The sequence below is a fragment of the Corvus hawaiiensis genome, chromosome 15, assembly GCF_020740725.1.
Source record: "Corvus hawaiiensis isolate bCorHaw1 chromosome 15, bCorHaw1.pri.cur, whole genome shotgun sequence".
NCBI classification, from domain to species: domain Eukaryota; kingdom Metazoa; phylum Chordata; class Aves; order Passeriformes; family Corvidae; genus Corvus; species Corvus hawaiiensis.
The window spans coordinates 9,558,003-9,575,648 of NC_063227.1; the positions used below are offsets into that span (position 1 = coordinate 9,558,003).

At 38.8% G+C, this 17,646-nt stretch overlaps 1 protein-coding gene across 6 annotated transcripts in view; it reads left to right on the forward strand.

Moving 5' to 3' along the window:
* The window catches only part of LOC125333628 (core histone macro-H2A.1), a 43,542-nt gene that overhangs the window by 15,355 nt on the left and 10,541 nt on the right, over positions 1-17,646 (forward strand). For 2 of the 6 annotated variants that reach the window (XM_048319666.1, XM_048319665.1), the window contains exons 3-6: positions 5,973-6,079; positions 7,539-7,736; positions 9,557-9,667; positions 14,740-14,839. In XM_048319666.1, coding sequence (XP_048175623.1) covers positions 5,973-6,079; positions 7,539-7,736; positions 9,557-9,667; positions 14,740-14,839 — 516 coding nt within the window. Of the gene's footprint in view, positions 1-5,972; positions 6,080-7,538; positions 7,737-9,556; positions 9,668-14,739; positions 14,840-16,313; positions 16,405-17,646 lie in introns of all 6 variants that reach the window. The other 4 variants (XM_048319667.1, XM_048319668.1, XM_048319669.1 and 1 more) reach the window with 4 other exon arrangements.

The window sequence follows — 17,646 nt, forward strand, 5'->3', positions numbered from 1 at the left end:
TGCTCCAGCCCACCTGCCCTTGGGCACTGGCTGAGGACAGGAGGTCAGGCTGGATATGGGCTTTACTCCAGTGAAGTTAACAGAGAGTCCTCTTGATTTCTTTAATGTTTGGGAATGCAGGGTTAAAGACTAAACTAGGACCAAGTCTCAGGATGTGAGTCGTCTCCTGTATTTAACAGCCAGACCAAAGCGTACATGGAATCATTTAGGTTGGAAAAGCCCTCCAAGATCATCAAGTGCAACTGTTAACCTGGCGCTGCCAAGTCCACCACTAAACCCTGTCCCCAAGTGCCACATGCTGCACTTGATCAAGTAACGTCTGGCAGCAGTTCCATTAATCCATTTCTAAAACATATGTAAGCTGTTACGAGGAACAGCAAAGTGTACTGCCAGGTAGAGGAAGCTCCACTGAAAAAGAGTAAAAGCTGATTTGAGTTAGATCAGGATTCTTGTAGAGAAGAGCTAGGCTAGCTCTTTAAATTAGTACTCAGGGTGTGGCTGGTGTAATAAATAACGTCTGAGTTGAAATTCAGGTTTCCCTGAAAATTGAACTGTCGTATCTTTTACAGATCAATAGTAAACAAGAAATTAAAATTAAAAAAGTAAAAAGGGAAGGAAGTTAAATAACCCTGGATCTCTTACAAAAAAAAAATAATGGATGGTATTAAACTCTAGAAAAAAGATGAAAAGATGTGTAAGTCAGATCAGAAGGCTCTAAGTGGAAGTGGCTTTTGTGGCCTGAATTTGTGTTTTATGTAAACAGCAATCTGTCATCTGCTTCACAGAAATGCAAAACTTACAATAACTTGGCAAAGTTAACAGTTTTTCCTTTAAGGGGCCTAGTTTTGATACAGCTCAGATTCTCAAGGTTTGGGGTTTTTATCACATCCTAAGAGAACGATTGCCCTGCTGAGAGTTAAGGTTTCATCAAGGCTTGTTCAAAGCAGTAAAGTTTCTTGAACCGATTTTCACTGCATCAGATTTCCATGACTTTGAACCAAGGCTGAGAACTGTTTTATTGGAATGCATAAGAGGGAAAGTGTTGTTAAATGATTTTACCTTCACTCTTGCAACTGCAGATTTCAGGGAGATTTGGTGGAATACATGGAGAGTAGAATGCAGGAAACTTTTAACAGTCTTGGTTGATTGGGGTTGATTGGGTTAAAACCTTCCGGAATCAGGTAAAATGATTCTCAAGTCAATAAAATGCTGATGAGAAAGATGATTGATTTAAAGTACAATAAGCAGACTCCTTGTCACATAGTTGGCTTTGTAGCAAATACATATTTTTCTCAGTGGAATTGTATCAACATTCATTTTTCTTTGATTTCTGGATATTGTTTTCAATTTTCTTTTGAGGAGTGGCTTCACAATTTTTTAGAAACCCCTGACTTGTTCCTGTTGGAATTTGTGTGTTCAGAAACTGGCCTTGTGTCAACACATCACCTGTTAGTTGTTAAGAGTTTAATTTTCAAACATATTATTTCATCTCCCTGAAGACAGGGGGGACAAAGAGATTTGATGCAACAGCCATGATTTAGCTTGAGATGTAAACCAAAAAAAAAAAAAAAAGAGGGAAAAAAAAACATTTTGGGGATGAAATCAGACCAATTGAATTGACTATTTACATTGATAAAGTATTACAGCCTGGAATCCATGATAAGCTAAAGGCTTTGTCATTTAGTCTTGAGAGGAGTTTTAGTCAGTAATGACCAGTAATATGTTGTTTGAAAATTAGGATAAGTGAACTAGAGCACTCTCCAGGAGGGGGAGGAGAGAATGCATTTGCTTTTGTAGCACCCAGGTTTGCAGTTCCTACTGTGCCTGCTTTGTTCTGGCCTAATAGTAATTAGTTTCATTTTAACCACGTGTTGTGCTCTGGTTCCAGAATTTGCAAGTGTTGTGAAATACCAGTGTAAGAGTACTCGGGCCAAGCAGACCCCCGTGAAAGGGAAATGCAGGTAGTGAAATTGGGAACTTAGTAGGATGTCTAAGAGATGACCTGAGTCTGAAAGTAAAGAATGAGGAACTTGCCCTGAAAACTTGACTCAGGATGAGGTTTCTGTGGAGACTTCTGACACTTTTTGGTTGTGTTTGAGTAGGAAATGTCTTGAGAACAGCTTTTCCTGTGGTCTTATCTCAAGCTTAAATATGAAGATACACAACCGGTTTGCTTTTCTCCCTTAAAAATATTTAACTGAACTTTTAAAAACCTCAGCTGAAGAAAAGTAGTTTTGGTCCAAATGCTGAGAACAGGCTTAGACCAGTTTTCACTACCCATATCCTAGTTCTAACTATTACAAAGGAGTTTTTCAAGTGATCTAAATGAAAATTGCCTTGGAAATAAATTTTAAGGAAAATTTCTTAACTTTCAGGGTTTCCCACTTTATGCTTCTACTTTAATAATGACTGAAAAGAAGAAAAATATTTATCATAACTATGTCTTTATCATGTTCATGATAAAGTCAGATTCCTGAGGCATCCACACCTTTTTTGCTACTTAACAGCTGTCCGTACATGAATATATCACATGCTGACATAGCATTCCTAATTAATTTTTTTCCCTAATTATACAGTTCTCACACCTTTTTCATTGGTTTGTTTTATATCTGCTCTTAAAGTGGTACATGTTGGTTTGCATTTTTGTTTGAAATTATTCAAAAGCACAGAAAAAGTAACTTGTGCAGATGGAGTTTCTCTTTGTATTAAGCTGATTTCAGTATGTAGTGGTTGAAGGATACCTTTCCAAACCATGTAATATTGAAAAACTTGGGGTTTTCCTTCACTTCTGAAAAAATAGAGCTCTTCATGTTCTTTAGTTCTGTAAAGTGAGTCTTGCAGTTGCCTGTTGCCTGAGTGGTGGTGATGTAATTATTCTCTAGGGGGGAAATGCCTTGAGTAAATATATGAAACGAATGGAATAGACATTATGCAACTTCCATCGTTTTTGTGAGGCCTCATTTTTGTAAAACATTCTTGTTTTGGTCTTCTGGCTGGATAAATACAAGCTGAGTGAAACCTGATGTCATGGAAGCTCTTAAAACTTTCTTTTGCCTCAACAAGTCTGAGCAAAGCTTTCTCTCTTGACCCTGCTCAATTGCAGGAGTAGATTTTTGAATGTCTGTTTTTTTCTACTGTGGGAAGATTACTTTTAATGAAACAGAACTCTTCAGTGACCCAAACCTTTGAACCTGGTAGAACAACACTTCCAAAGATGGGCTGACCTGAGAGTTCAAGTCCAGTCTCAGTTTTAAATATTTTTTCCCACCTACTTCTTTTTCCAGAGTTACTCTTCTGAAAATTTGAATCAGCTCCCTTACAGAGAGATCTAGATTTTCATCTAATTTAAAATTGGTTTAGAACATGGGCAAAACACCATTTAAATCTTTAGAATTAAAGCAGTGTAAAACATATGTGAAAATAAAGCCGTCTGCAAGAAAAATCCAGGCAAGTAGTCTGAATCCTGTCTGCATCCAGAAAGTCTACATTTCCAGCATTTCTAAGTGCTCTATCTGTTGGGTTTGGATTAGGTTTGTCTCTTGTCAGTGCTAAATCAAAAAACTGTTGCCTATGTTGGCTTCAGCTGGAATACCTCCTAATCTGTTTCTAAATAGGAGAGTCCCCCTCTGACCAGACTTGTGTACATAGCTGAGTTTGGCTGTTCTCAGTGCTGTGGGTCTCTCTGCATGTACTAGCAATACTTGATTATTGTTGGAGAGCTGAGGAGAAGGCCAGAAGAGAAATTCCACCTTCCATGGCCTCCTCCTCTCTCCCGCTCCCCAAGCTCATCTTTTGTGCTCAACACCAGTGCAAAGCATTCTGTGCCTGAAGAGGAAGTGGGGTACCTCAACTTCCCTAAAGGACCATTAGAAAACTGTAATTTCAAAATGAGTTTCCTGTCCAAGGAAGAGGGCTTAGCACTTACAAGAACAGTTCTCCACTGTATGAGGCAGACATTTTCATTTTATGAGGAACAAATAAAACATTCCTCTGTGCTTTACAGGCATAACACTTTCTTAGAGTCTTTAGTTCCAAAATGACCTGTCTGCATAGCTGTGCTGATCAGTCGCAGGGAATAACACGGCCTGACTGTTCAGCGGGGCCTAATGCCGGAAAGAAGTGGAGGTGGGGGAGTGGAGGCAAACCAAAAAGCAGCAAAGCCTTCCCTTGCTTTTCAGCTGGGATTAAGTCTGAGGTACAAACAGTTCCATTCCTGGTGTGGAGAAGTGGAGGTGGTGGAGTTACTCAGTGATAGAGCCTTGCTGAGGTCAGTGGGGATGCCTGGGGTGTATCCAGGATTTCACCATGTCCCCTGGGAGGTGATGCAGGGCTTTTGCCACCACAGGCTGCAGGCAGCTAAACCTCATGTGTCTGAGCTGGGCCTTGGGAGAAGTATGTGAAAAGGATTATGCCAGCTTAATTCAGTTCTTTGGAGGTGTGGAAAGCATGGGCAGGTTGACCTTACCCAGCTAATCCTGCTTTAAAAATAAATTAAAGCAATTGTTGTCAGCATGAAATGTTGAGTTACTTTCAGGGTTTCGACTTAATATTCTGCCTCATGCTGTAATAAAGTTAATTGAGTGCTTTGTAGAACACAAAAATAGTGAAAACACACAAAAATCCTCCATGAAGTTTAACTGTAGAACATCCAGAAGCATCTGAATGTTTTCCAGCATCATAACTTACTTGTTATGGGACTTAGGATGAAAAATAATTGGTGAATCATGTTAAATTCAGTCTAATGAGATGCCGTGGTCTGTGCTGTGTAGTATTACTTAAGATTTACTGTGTCCTACAGTAAAGGCATGTGGTCACATGGACTTTGATTTTAGTATTTTTTGTTTCCAGGTTAATGCCTTAATTCAGTTCTGTTTGCCTCCAAAGCAAGCTTATGGGAGAGCTCTCATGGTATAGTCAGCTCTTAAATGTGAAATCAACTCATATATTATTGTAATGTTGCATTTTAATATTAGTGTGTAATAGATGTAAAAAAAGACATTTCCTTTTTTTTTCTCTTTTTCTCCAAATGTTATCCGATATGCAAAAGGAAACCTACCAAATGCCATAGTGAAACACAGATTGTAGAGAGGGAGATGAAAGGTTATGTGTAATGGAGACAGCAGTAGCACATAATTGCAAAGTCTGATAAACATGTTATGTCATTTTTTTTTTAATTGTTCCCCAGACTTTCTTGTAATTAATTTTATCCTTGCCCAAGGCTTGTTGAGCTGCAGATAGATCAGTTAGCAGGTAATGCTCTAATCTTTCTCTGCAAAGATCCTGCAAGAGGAGCAAGTTCGTCTTTCCTGATTCAGTTATATGCATAGCTGTTAAACCTTATATCTTCTAAGGAAATACCTTCTAAGGAAATAATTTATGAGGCGCAAACAAACATGATTCATCAATTACTTTTTCTGGTTAAAAACGTCTCAGATACGAAAAGAGTCTTCAAGTGAGTGTAGCAGCAGAATTTGTATTTTTAGTGTCCTAATTGGATGTGTGCTTACATAGTTCCATAATGCTAAAAATGAGTCATTGAGAATAGTGTCTTCCAGTAATAAAAAAGTAGAAGTGATGCAAGCCAGAACTCGCATTTGACAGGTTTGAGAAAAAGACCTATAGAATTTGTGTATCTACTGTACTCTGTCCTCTGATTGGAGAGGGATCCTAAGAGATGAGCACACAGTAGCCTTGAGAAGAACACTGAAAAGTGAAGAATCTAGGGGAACTGCTTCAAAAGAGAAAAAAAAATTCTAGTTTAAAGCACAGGACTTAAGTGTGCATTTGTTCTTCAGTGATTAGACTTATATAAACAAAATGATACTTTTAGAGTTAGATGTCTATTGAAGGTACCTACAGCAGTTAGGAGTAACATGATGTAATTCCCCAGTCGTTTTGCATGGATGCTAAATAACACATTGACTTTTCTTAATGATCGCATTGTAATTAAAAAGAGCTTACTTTTTCTTCAGCGGAAATTCTGGAATTGGCTGGAAATGCAGCAAGGGACAACAAGAAGGGTCGAGTCACTCCTAGACACATCCTGCTGGCTGTAGCAAATGATGAAGAATTAAATCAGGTAAGAAAAATCTCTGCCATGTGAAGGCCAGGATTTCCTTTAGGGCTTCTTAAATTGTCTTTCCATATAGCTGACTTGTAACTCAAGACCTCCTCTTATTGAGTAGCACACCAGGAAACACTCACTAGCATGCTGGCTGTGTAACTAGCTACAGCACTCAGCTTAATTATGTATTTCAGCACTCCTAAAATGTGAAAAAATGCAGTGGAGATGTAAAATGATGTTTGCTAACACTATTACAACCACTTCTGTTGGACTGAGGCATTGTCATAAATTCAAGGACGCTGAGAAAGTCCTGCAGATGCTGGTTTTTGTTTGGTTGGTTTTAGTTTACCCCTTAGCTGAGGACTCAGTGGGACCTAACCACTGAAGTCTGTTATTGTGACCACAGAAGAGCTCTAAACTCTTGCAAGTCTGTGTCCTTTGCAGATTTAAAGATGCCTTTAACTTAGCCACAAAAAAATGGGCATTATTATTACAGTGCCGTGGTGTCAGCCAGAGGCAGTGGCTGGGGTTAACATACCTTTGTGTGAGGTGCTGTAAAAACCTGTCTGAAAAGATGCTTTTTCCAAACCTATGTATCATGATGGAGCAGGAAAAAAATAATATCCCCCAACCACCGTCCTTCTGGCTTTGTCCGAAATTTGGTAATACTTTCCATTCATTATCCTTTTGTAAGTTTGGGGCTCACTGAGTTGAGACTGGGGAGCAGTAACACGAATCAGAAAGTGAGAGTAGCTGGGGGACCTGGATGTCACTGTCTGTATCCTCCTGAATAATGAATTAGTCCCAGTTAGATGTAAAAAAAAATTTATTAAAGTGGTTTTAAATACAGAACATGATATATTTCACCTCTGCTTTTGAAGGCTTGAATGAACTGCACACTTTTGAATATTGATCTTCAACTGCATATTTTTTTGAAGAAGGACGTACAGGTATAGAGATTTGTATAAATGTTGCCCTCCATTTTGAAGTTTGTTTTTCTAAGAAAAAAAATGTTTTTAAAAACACAGTTTCAGGAAAATTCAGCACTTGAGATATTTATTGGGTTCTCCACAGTGTGGCACCCGCTGCAGTCTCACACCCTGGATTTGGGGTCCCATTTCCCTCTCAAAGGCTGCCCTGTCGGGCCCTCAGGTGTGTACCTGGAGCTGTCTTGTTTTTCCTCATTGGATAATAGCCTTCATGGCGTGGATTCAGAGAAACGGATCTTGGGTGAGCCCTAGAGATGCTGGCAGTGACAGGCACGGGTGCAGGAAGAACACATGCTCCCTTTACATTTAAAATCTAGTATTTTAATGGTCAGCTCCATTTCATGCATTTCACATCTCTCTTCTTCAAGGATAGTGGTGCAGAAACTCAAGGCAGTGTGCAAAATTTGCCATAAATCTTATTTTCTATTTATCAGTGAGTAAATGCTGGAATTTGTCATGTACAACTTTTTTTTATTTTTGATTAGCTGTTGAAAGGGGTCACCATAGCCAGTGGTGGAGTGTTACCCAATATTCACCCAGAACTGTTGGCAAAGAAGCGGGGATCAAAAGGAAAACTGGAAGCCATCATCACTCCACCCCCAGCAAAGAAGGCAAAGTCTCCATCACAGAAAAAAACTGTATCAAAGAAAACAGGTGGCAAGAAAGGAGCAAGGAAATCCAAGGTAGAATAATGTGTTTATTTTAAACCCAAACGAGCTTGCCAGCAGTAGCTGCAGGGAGCTTCACACAGGGTCAGCTCTCTGTTGCGTGTGTTGTCAACAATGGTGATTTCAGTCACAGTGTGAGCAGGGAAGGAGGAGCACTGCCCTCTCCATGGTGCAGCTGGAGTCTGAACACCCTCAGAAGTGGCCCAGGTCTGCAGCACAGGCAGATGGGCTATAAGTACTCTGTAAGAAACATTCTGAGGTGGGCAGAGGGTGGAGGTACCAGGAGACAGAAAAGGAAAGTGCCTGGGTGCTGTACTGGTCATGCCTTACAGGTTTCAGTTTGTAGGAGTAGGGAATCTTTCTAAAGTGTACATGTGTAGCCAAGGATGTTTTTTCTTTTGCAAAACAACTACTGTTAAGCAATAAATTTTGCAAGTAGGAAGAAAAGTACAGGAATTTCACATGAAATGGACAAGGAATGTGAAAGTTGCCTCTGGGTCAAGCAAAGCTTCTTTATTTATCCTGTTACTGTTTACTTGGTCACTCTTCTGATTGTTTCACTCTTTAGTTTTTTGAGGTGTTGAATTTAGTTTTCTCCCTCAGAGCACCTATTAATTGACATTTCAAATGCAGTGCTTCCAATAACCATGCACTAATAATTTCCCTAAATCTGGAATTTTTTTGCCCTACTTGATTACAAAAGCAGGAAGTCTGTTGTGGGGTTCTGTTTTTCTTCACACAATAAACTGGATTGTCTGCTTACTATATTGGTATTTGGCTAACAGTAAACTCCTGGGGAATTGAAATAGGACCCATGAAAATCTAATTTTCAAAACATTTGTGTAAAATAAAACATGGTTACAGCATCTAAAAGCACAATATACCCTTGCATCAAAGTCATTTTAGTTGTTCAGCCTCAGACTTAGTTTATATACTTTGGAAAGGGACAATAGGAGAACAGTGGTTTGCTCAGTGTTCCAGGTGTTCTTTTTTTGCTTCAACACAGATATTGCTGAGGCAACAAATATTTATATGAAATTGTAAGTAGTAATTTTATTGAAAACGTGAAATCATTTTTGGCACCAATTGAGTTTATAACTACAGCCTTCGTGAATTGACTTCCTTTTCAAAATGTTCCTAATTCTCATTTTTGTTCAGTAATTCAATTCATTCCTGAAACCTGTTATTTCACTGCAGTAATAGAGTTGAAAAAAGAAACGGTGGTTGAGGGGAACTCCTTCTCTCTCCTCCAACAGTTTTACTGAAGATGAAAGTAGGTGATGGTGTTAAGACAGAAAATTGTTCAGCCCATTTTCTGCAACCAGGCAGATAGAAAGTAGTTGTATTCTTTTGACACTGCTTCTAAGGACAGCCACATTACAAATGAGCATTTCTAAAAATAAGTCTGTGAAATCTGGGAGCACCTCCCATCACAAAAAATTTATTCTCCGGCAAGTCAGTTTTTAGCTTAGAATGAATGTCTGCCTACACATAGAGATACGTAATCTTCGTCCACGCAAGCCATTAGAAAGCTGTTAAAAGTTTAGGGCTGTTTATATGTTTTCCTGTAACATTTAAGACAACTGTCATCTTTACTGTGCACTTGTGGGCAAGAGAAGGCACCTGTAGATCTGCAGACATTGAGGTCGTTTTTCCTATTGATCCCTTCAGCTGTTATCAGGCACTTTGGTTGGACTAAAGGATAAAATCCAACGCCACTGTTTGTGCAGGCATTTTATTGCCTGCTAAGCATTTAGTGCATATCATATATCTTAGTGTCATTAAACTGTTCTTCTCATGGCCTTAAGTTAACTAATTAACTATATTTTTGGAAGAAGAAGCAGGGAGAAGTGAGCAAATCAGCCAGTGCTGACAGTACAACAGAGGGAACTCCTGCAGATGGTTTCACAGTCCTGTCCACCAAAAGCCTGTTTCTTGGCCAGAAGGTATGATCCTGCATTTTTACAAATTAATACCTATTTTTCTGTGCTGCTTAGGGAGTAGCCCCCTCCTACCACCCCCTTTTCCACAAAACATCTAGGTACAATGGACATTTCCCCACTGAGCAATCAAAGAGATGTATGATACCAGTTTTTCTAATTTCAAAGAAATTCTCTGAAACTCTTCTAGAACATTTTTAAAAGTACATAAATAAGTCTTCATGTGACTACATAATTAAATACTTAATTAGAAAGAAAGCCTGTGTGCTTGTAATCTCTCATTCATAAACAGCATAATTGTTACAGAAAAACATCTGCCAAAGAGATTATTCTAAGAATAAAATGTATTTTTTCCAACAGTCAGCCCACTTCATTGCTGATGTAAATGATTTACAGGTTTTTATCAAAACCCATTTCAGACATTTGTTCATAATAATGGTTTTATGCTATGTTCTGCTTTGTGATTTACAGAAGTTAATGCTGTGTAATAATGAATGATGCTTTTATGAAAAGCTAGAGATGAAGAATTCTTTTTTCCCCTGTGAATATGCTTTGGGATATGGGTTGGTTTAATACAAATACATATCTGCTTAAAGAGGATCAATTTAAAGAGACAATTCGTTAAATTAATTTGGTCTTTTATCCTGAAACCTGCCTTTAATTTGTGATGCAAAATTTTCTTAAGTAAAACAGCATCTTTCTGCTATCATTCAGTAATCAGATCATTGTGTTGTAAGCCATAAAAGATGAGCCATTGTCCATTGTGGAATGTAACGCCTCTGACTCATTTTTATTTCATACTGAGGTTGTTCTCCATTTATCCTTCAGTTTGTTTGCCAAGTTTAACATGCATGAGAGTAACATTTTTTGTAAGACTTCTGATTTTCCACAGCTACAGCTAGATAGCTGGTTTGGTAGGGTTTTTTTTATTTTACTCTTATTAGGGGGGTGTTTTTTTAAAAAAGTTTTGATGACTAAATTAGAACCCAAAATTTATAATAGATATTACTGTTTCAAGAAAGCAAGTAACATCAGACTTCTGGAGCTGATTTTGAGCTCATTTTAGTTACCATAGAAAACCTGTAATAAGACCTAGTGTTGTGTTCCAGCAAGACTGACCCAGCAAATCCGTGGGGCTTTGCTGTTGGGCTCAGTGGAAGAAAATCATGAACTCCAGGACTGCTTTAAGCTGTGGTGGGCAAAGCCAGTGTCTGTTGTAGAGCTCCCCAGTGAGTCCTAGTGCCAGGGAATGGACTTTCTGGCTTTCTCATTCACTTGGGGTGCAGCCCCCTGAGAAAATTACTGGTGTAATCCATCCCTGCACTGGGTCCTTGTCAGTTAGGCCTGCACATGAGAAGGACCAAGTGTTAGCCTTTTGTTGTAACACATAATGAAAAGAGAAATCAAAAGAAAATGAAAACCTGTTTGTCTCCTGTGAGGGAGCACTCCAAATCAAACAGATCACGTTCTGAGGGTTAGAGAAAGCATTTGAAGAATTGCTGCTGAGATCAATCAATCAGGATCTTTCAAACCTCCTGTGACATTTTTGAACACCTTTCCAGCACGTCTGTTTGGTTTGCAAAACCATTATCTGCCAGATCAGAATATCATTTGCTAAATGCAGAGAAGGAAAAAAATAATCTTGGTTTTGATATCACATCATTCATAAGTGTTTAATGGGAAAAATCTTTTTCTTGGCTTCATGTTTGCAGAAGGGAAGGGAAGGGTTTTGTTTGCAGGAGCAGCTCTTCATCCTTCTAATACCCCCAGATTTAATTTGATGCAAAAAACACAAATGAGAGTGTTGCAAACCTGGGTATTTCTCAGTTTTTTAAATTACAGTATTGCATTGAATCTTTAGGTAACCGCTGACGTTCGGCTGGAAATCCTTAGAGGTCCTGAAATGGCAAAGAACCCTTCAGTTATACCTGTATAAGTTTATTAATGCTACATTAATTATTAAAATCTAGTTAATATGTAAATGATTGCACTTCCTACAAGTGACATCCTAGTGGAAATGCGGCATTGTGCACATTACCTAGTTTTGTTTTTCCTGAGAGGATTACAGAGTAGAGGCAGAGTTGCAGGACCTCAAGCCTAAGCTTTAAGGTTTGGTCTCTTTCCAAGAGACCTCAGCTTGTGGTCTGCAATAGGCATCTTCAGTTTTTGGTATGAAACTCATACCAGGAAAAGCTTCAAGACTCTTAAGGTAATTTTGTCTGAAATTAGAAATGCCAGGCTTGGCTTAGAAAATACTCATGGATGTGCCAAGTGCCATCCGCATTTTATCTAATTAACATTTAATGGAAATGTTACCTAAAGTTATGTCCGTTCTTTGTTGCACTTGTATATGCAAGTTATGTCTGTTCATTTTTTTAACGTAGCCCTTTAGGGTATCACTTCTGCCTAATACATGCTTCATACTATTGGGTAGTGAAATTGAGTAATTACTCATTGGAGGATTTAATTCCCCAGGAAAAATTCTGATGAATTTTTTATTTGTTTTTTGGCAATTGGATAGCTAACAGGGCATTGAGCAGTAAATGCAGAATTTAGTAAAATAATACTTAGCTGCCAACACATGCTATCAGTCATGGGCAGCTTTTTAAGCATTTTCTTGTTGTGTTAAATTGAAACTTTAATTACCAGCTGTCTGTTATGTAAATCCTATATATGAGTAGGCTCAGGGGTAGATTTAAGGTCCAAAACAAAAACAATCTGCAGCTGAGATAGATCTGGGGCAAAAACTTGTAGAGCACAGAGTTAGGAATCAAAGAGATCACTTAGAGAATGAGCAAAATATGCTTAGGAACATACTAAAATTTCCACAAAACAGTCCTGGTGTGTGCATGTGTTTTGCAGTTGTTTTTTTGGTTTTTTTGTTGTTTTTTTAAATTCATGAAGTTTTTTTAACATTTTGGTTTGATTTGATTTGACTTTTTTAAACAGCAGTTGCTTGTATTCAAACTCAAGACTCAAACTCCAGAATGAATAACTCACCACGTGTGAAGTATTAAAGGATTCCAAGCTATTTGGAAAGGAAGCTTTCTTAGATTTTATTACAAATTCCCAAACAGACATGTACTTAAAACAGGGCTGAGTTACACTCATTTTTAGTCAAAATCACCATATTTTGAGGTAACATAGTTTACTCAAGCAAAATATGTAAATTATATGAAGTTGCAAGCTTTTAAAAAGAGAAAGAAGGTCAATTCATAGAATCACATGAATGAAATGGAAATATGTTTTTCATAAAATTTAAATACAGGGATGGTGGCCTCCTTAAATACATTCACTTGTATGAGTTCCGTGGACTGGCTCATATTCCCTGTTAATAAATTAACATACACAAAGAAATTATTTGAAGAGTTAAGTTTACAGACCATGGACTACAAATGAGATAAAATTCTCTTATTGACGAGATGAAGTGCCATGCCTGAAGGTGTATGTTATGCTTAGTAGGCTGAGGGCATTGGATTAAAAGGAAAGTCTGGCTTAACTGCAGCTGGTTTCAGGAATTGCATCAATGAATGAAAGCTTTCTCTTTTATGGTTGCTTTCCATATCACCTAAAGAGCTACTGAAAAAGTCATTTTAAATGCATATTGTAAACACAGGTGTAGGTCATGCTGTAGCTAATGTATTTCCCCAAATGAAAAAGTCTGGAAAATCTTTCGCACTTCTAAAGTATTTAAAGTTTTGACAGTAGTAAACTTGGTGCCTGTGAAATCAGACTTCCAACAGAAGTTACGAAGCAGTGTCACAACCTGCTCAAAACCTGGTTATAAACTTTCCATATCTGCAGTTCTGACCTTTGCCAAGTTTAGCATTCCCATCAGGTTGCCTCAAATTGTAGAGTTGGTTCTGTGGTGTGGGTCACATCCTGTGAGGAGACAACCAAACTGTCTTTTAAGAACATGTAGTGCAGGTGTGACGTCAATCTCTATGCTGCCTTCCTCGGTTTTCTGTGTGCCCAGGAGAAATCCTCCTGGTTTATAACAAAAAAGAAATTGAAAGACGTGCTTGAAATATATGGGAGTACTTCGAGGAGTAAATGGGCATTAATGGGTGGGGTTAAAAATCTCTGCTTTCATAAGGGACAAAAGGAAGTAAAGCAAATAAAAACTGGAAGCAATACACACATAGTATCATGGGCCTGCTTACGGTACCTCACCGGACATTCCCAAAGGCTGCAGAACTGTAATGAGGACTGAAGTGCTGTAATACAAAACATGGTGACCACTGATAAGGAAAGAAAAAAAGCCACGTCCCCTTGTTGGGATGGAGGAATTGCTGGAGACAAGTGTGTGCTTTCTCAGAGATAGGCTCGTGTTTGCTGGCTTAAAGGAGGAGGAAGCAGCAGCTTTGATCCCGTTTCAGTGCAGAACGGTCCTAGCACATCCCTGTAATTGATGCTTAAGGGATGCTTAGGGTGTCCTTCATCTATACTCAGGGAAGAAACAAATACCCTCTTTTAATGGCAAAATGAGAATCACAGAAAATGGTTTGGAAGGAATCTTAAAGCTCCCCTCTTTCCAACCCCCTGCCATGGGCAGAGACACCTTCCACTATCCCAGGTTCCTCCAACCCCCATCCAACCTGGCCTTGAACACTTCCAGGGATGGGGCAGCCACAGCTTTTCTGGGCAACCTGTGCCAGGGCCTCACCACCCTCACAGGGAAGAATTTCTTTCTAGTATCTAATCTTAACCTAGCTTCCTTCAGTTTAAGGCCATTCCCCATTGTCCTGTCACTCCATGCCCTCATGAAAAGTCCCTATCTAGACTTCTTGTAAGCCCCCTTTAGGTACTGGATAATAATAAGAATCCCAAATAGTTATCAGTGTAAAACCAAAATAGAGCTGACTAGTAGGTACATTCATGTTCTCCCAGTGTGAACAGTGTTTGAGTCTTGTGTTTGAATTTTTTTGGGATAATAACCCTTTATGACCTGCCTTTTATTTTGCATATTTGTTTGCAGTGATGCTATCTCCATCTGTGTTGCAAAGCTCACTTTTCTGCAGCTTCTCTGTGATTTCCCAGCTGTCCTGTTATTTCCCACCTCATGCTTTTCTTTTCAGCTGAACCTTATTCACAGTGAAATCAGTAATTTAGCCGGCTTTGAGGTGGAGGCCATTATCAATCCTACCAATGCTGACATTGACCTTAAAGATGACCTAGGTAAATGGGGCATGGGTTGACACAACTAACGGTCACATGGAAATTATGGAACCCAGAATTTACTCTCTAGGCCTTCATACCTTTAATCAGAGCAGAAATTCAAATCTTGCAGGTCCTGCTTTGTTGAAGAACTATATTCAAAATACTTTTTGACCAATTCTGAATACTTGCAGCTATTGCTAGTCTTCAAGCTGATTTCAGTTCAAAAATTTTAAATTCTTTTCCATAATGATCATATGTGACTGTTAGCTATTTTGGGGGGTTTATTATTTGGATACTTTGAGGACTAAAATACTTTTTTGTCAGGTTTTTCTCAAAATAAGCAGTTTCTCCATTCTACCTGCAATGTCAGGGTTTTTATTTTGATACTTAGAGTAGGCTTAAAATTTTTTGAAAGGGATTATTAAATAATTAGCTATCCCCAAATCTTTCCTACCTTGATTTGATGTTTAATTCAGTCAGTGATTTGTTTCCATTATGTTTCAGTTCTTCCCTTTTACATTCAGCTGAAAACAAATACTGATACTATACCAAGAGTGAACTATTGTAGGTGGAGAATTGCTTTTAAAGCTTCTCTCTTGTTTCAGATTTATAAGAAATCAAAAAAATCCTTCTTTAACAGAAGTTTGTTCTTCAGCAAAACAAAAATTGCCTTTCATGCATTATATACTGCATTCCCTTCTTATTTGATTACACCTACTGCTGTCTTTTTTTTAAACTTCCTTAATGGAATACAACCCATAATTCTTCTACTGCTGCATTTCCTATGGGAATGTAGAGAAGTAACTTAACAAGAAAAAAGGTTTAAGAAGGCTAATTTTTAAATCAGCCTTTCTTAGAAATACATATTTCTGCAAGTGGCTTGGCCATTACATCACATAGTTTAAAAATACGCCGTACTTCTAAGCTATAAGAACAATTATTTGTATTTTTTAAAGGAAATTCTGTGCAACCCTGGCTGCAAATACGTGGTTTCCTCCATGTGAAGGAGACTGGCATTTTTAGAAACAAAATTATGAATGGCTTTACATATGAAGATCAGTGCCTGTCAGCTTATTGGTGCTGACAAAATGGAGAAACTAATTATTTTGTTTGGCTTGATGATCCTGAATTTCTCTTTTTTAAACAGATTCCATATTTTAATGTCATGCTCTGTGGGGAACTGGTTGTTCTAGGTTTCTGCAAAATGAAATGGGGCATTAGCTGATTTTAAAACTTTGGAAATGATCTCATGTGATTGCTCTGACTTGTCATTTTAACATTTATTTGATCATGTCATACTCAATATTCCTTCTCCTGCTGCCTACACCCCTTTCTCTACACACACCTGCACACACAACTCAGCATACTCCTTTGGCGCAAGGTTTGGAGATGTAAAGGTAGGAAAATATGGACGTTGGTACATGTGTAAATGTAGAGCCTGTGCTGGGTCTCTGTCCAACGTGGTTGATATACATCTGTTTACCTGTTGTAGTTGCAAGTTGTACAGGCTGACATTGCCACGATCGACAGTGATGCTGTCGTTCACCCGACAAACTCTGACTTCTACACCGGTGGTGAAGTAGGTAATGGCAAGTTCAGTGCTGCGGAGTTCGTATGTGTGTGCATGGTCGATCAGCAGCCACCAGCTTGTTGTAGCTATGCAGATTTGCATTCATTTCTCACTTCCAGCAGTCCTGACTGATCGTAACAAGAAATGAACAATTACAAACCTAGTGGGCATTTTTGGTTTTTATTGCCAAATCGGCCTTTCGGAACTAACAGTGGAGTGCACCACCAAAATTGAAGTGCAGGAACAGTGCATTAAATGCAGGCACATGACCAAGGAAAATGAATTACAACATTGTTGGTTTGACAAGTTAAGTGCCTGGTTTGAATGTGGTTTGAGTCTTGATCTTTAGATTTCTAACCAGTTCCAGTGCACCATGCCAAGTTTCAGATGTTCATGTCTGGATTCACATGCCAGATCTAACCTGTCTGTATTTTCCAAACTCTTAAGATTATCTTACGGGCCAATGACCTTCCTAGCCCTGCTCCACGGTCCTCACATCCAGAAGCCCAGGCTAGTGCTGCACACACATCAGTCAGCTGAGCTACACGGAGAGAAGGCATGACAGGAAGCAGGACAGACCTCTTAAGTCAGCCATCTTAACTGTCCCCTGAGTAACTCTTCTCCTAGCCCTTCTCTTACCTCTCTCTGCATACAGAATTTTGAAGGATTTTATTATAAAAGGGTAGGAGTACTTTGACTGAACTGCCTTGGTAATTTGAGAAGGCAAATCAGAATTTGGGCTGAATGCAGAAATGCTTAAAACCAGTCAGCTGATCCCAGCCTCTATTCTGCATCTCCTGTGACCTCACCTTCACTGTGAGAATGGGCTCCCCCCACACCTGATGCCTTGTTTCAGTACTGACTTGGAGGGACACATGTCCTGCACCATTGGCTTTTTCTGAAAGGGCTGCTTTCTGAGTAACATGCAGAGAAATGTAGCTCTGGTTGGCCTGTTGGGCAGAAGCACTGTGACTTGGCTGGCTAAATAATATGCAGAGTGTCATAGTAGACTGTACCTGAAGAATATGCTTCCAAAGTCTGTCAGACCCATTTAGCCAATGTGCCTGTCTCCTACCCTGTGACAAAGAAATGCTTTGCTACCTACAAAGAAAATTGTCTCTTGAAGCTGGACTGCTCATTCCTTAGCGTAGGTTCCTGTTGCCTCTGACTGCTGTAAGAAAGAATAGAAGTGCACAAATGCTTAGCTTCCAATGATTAACTTTTACCATCTAAATTTGTTTTTTAAATTTTTTGT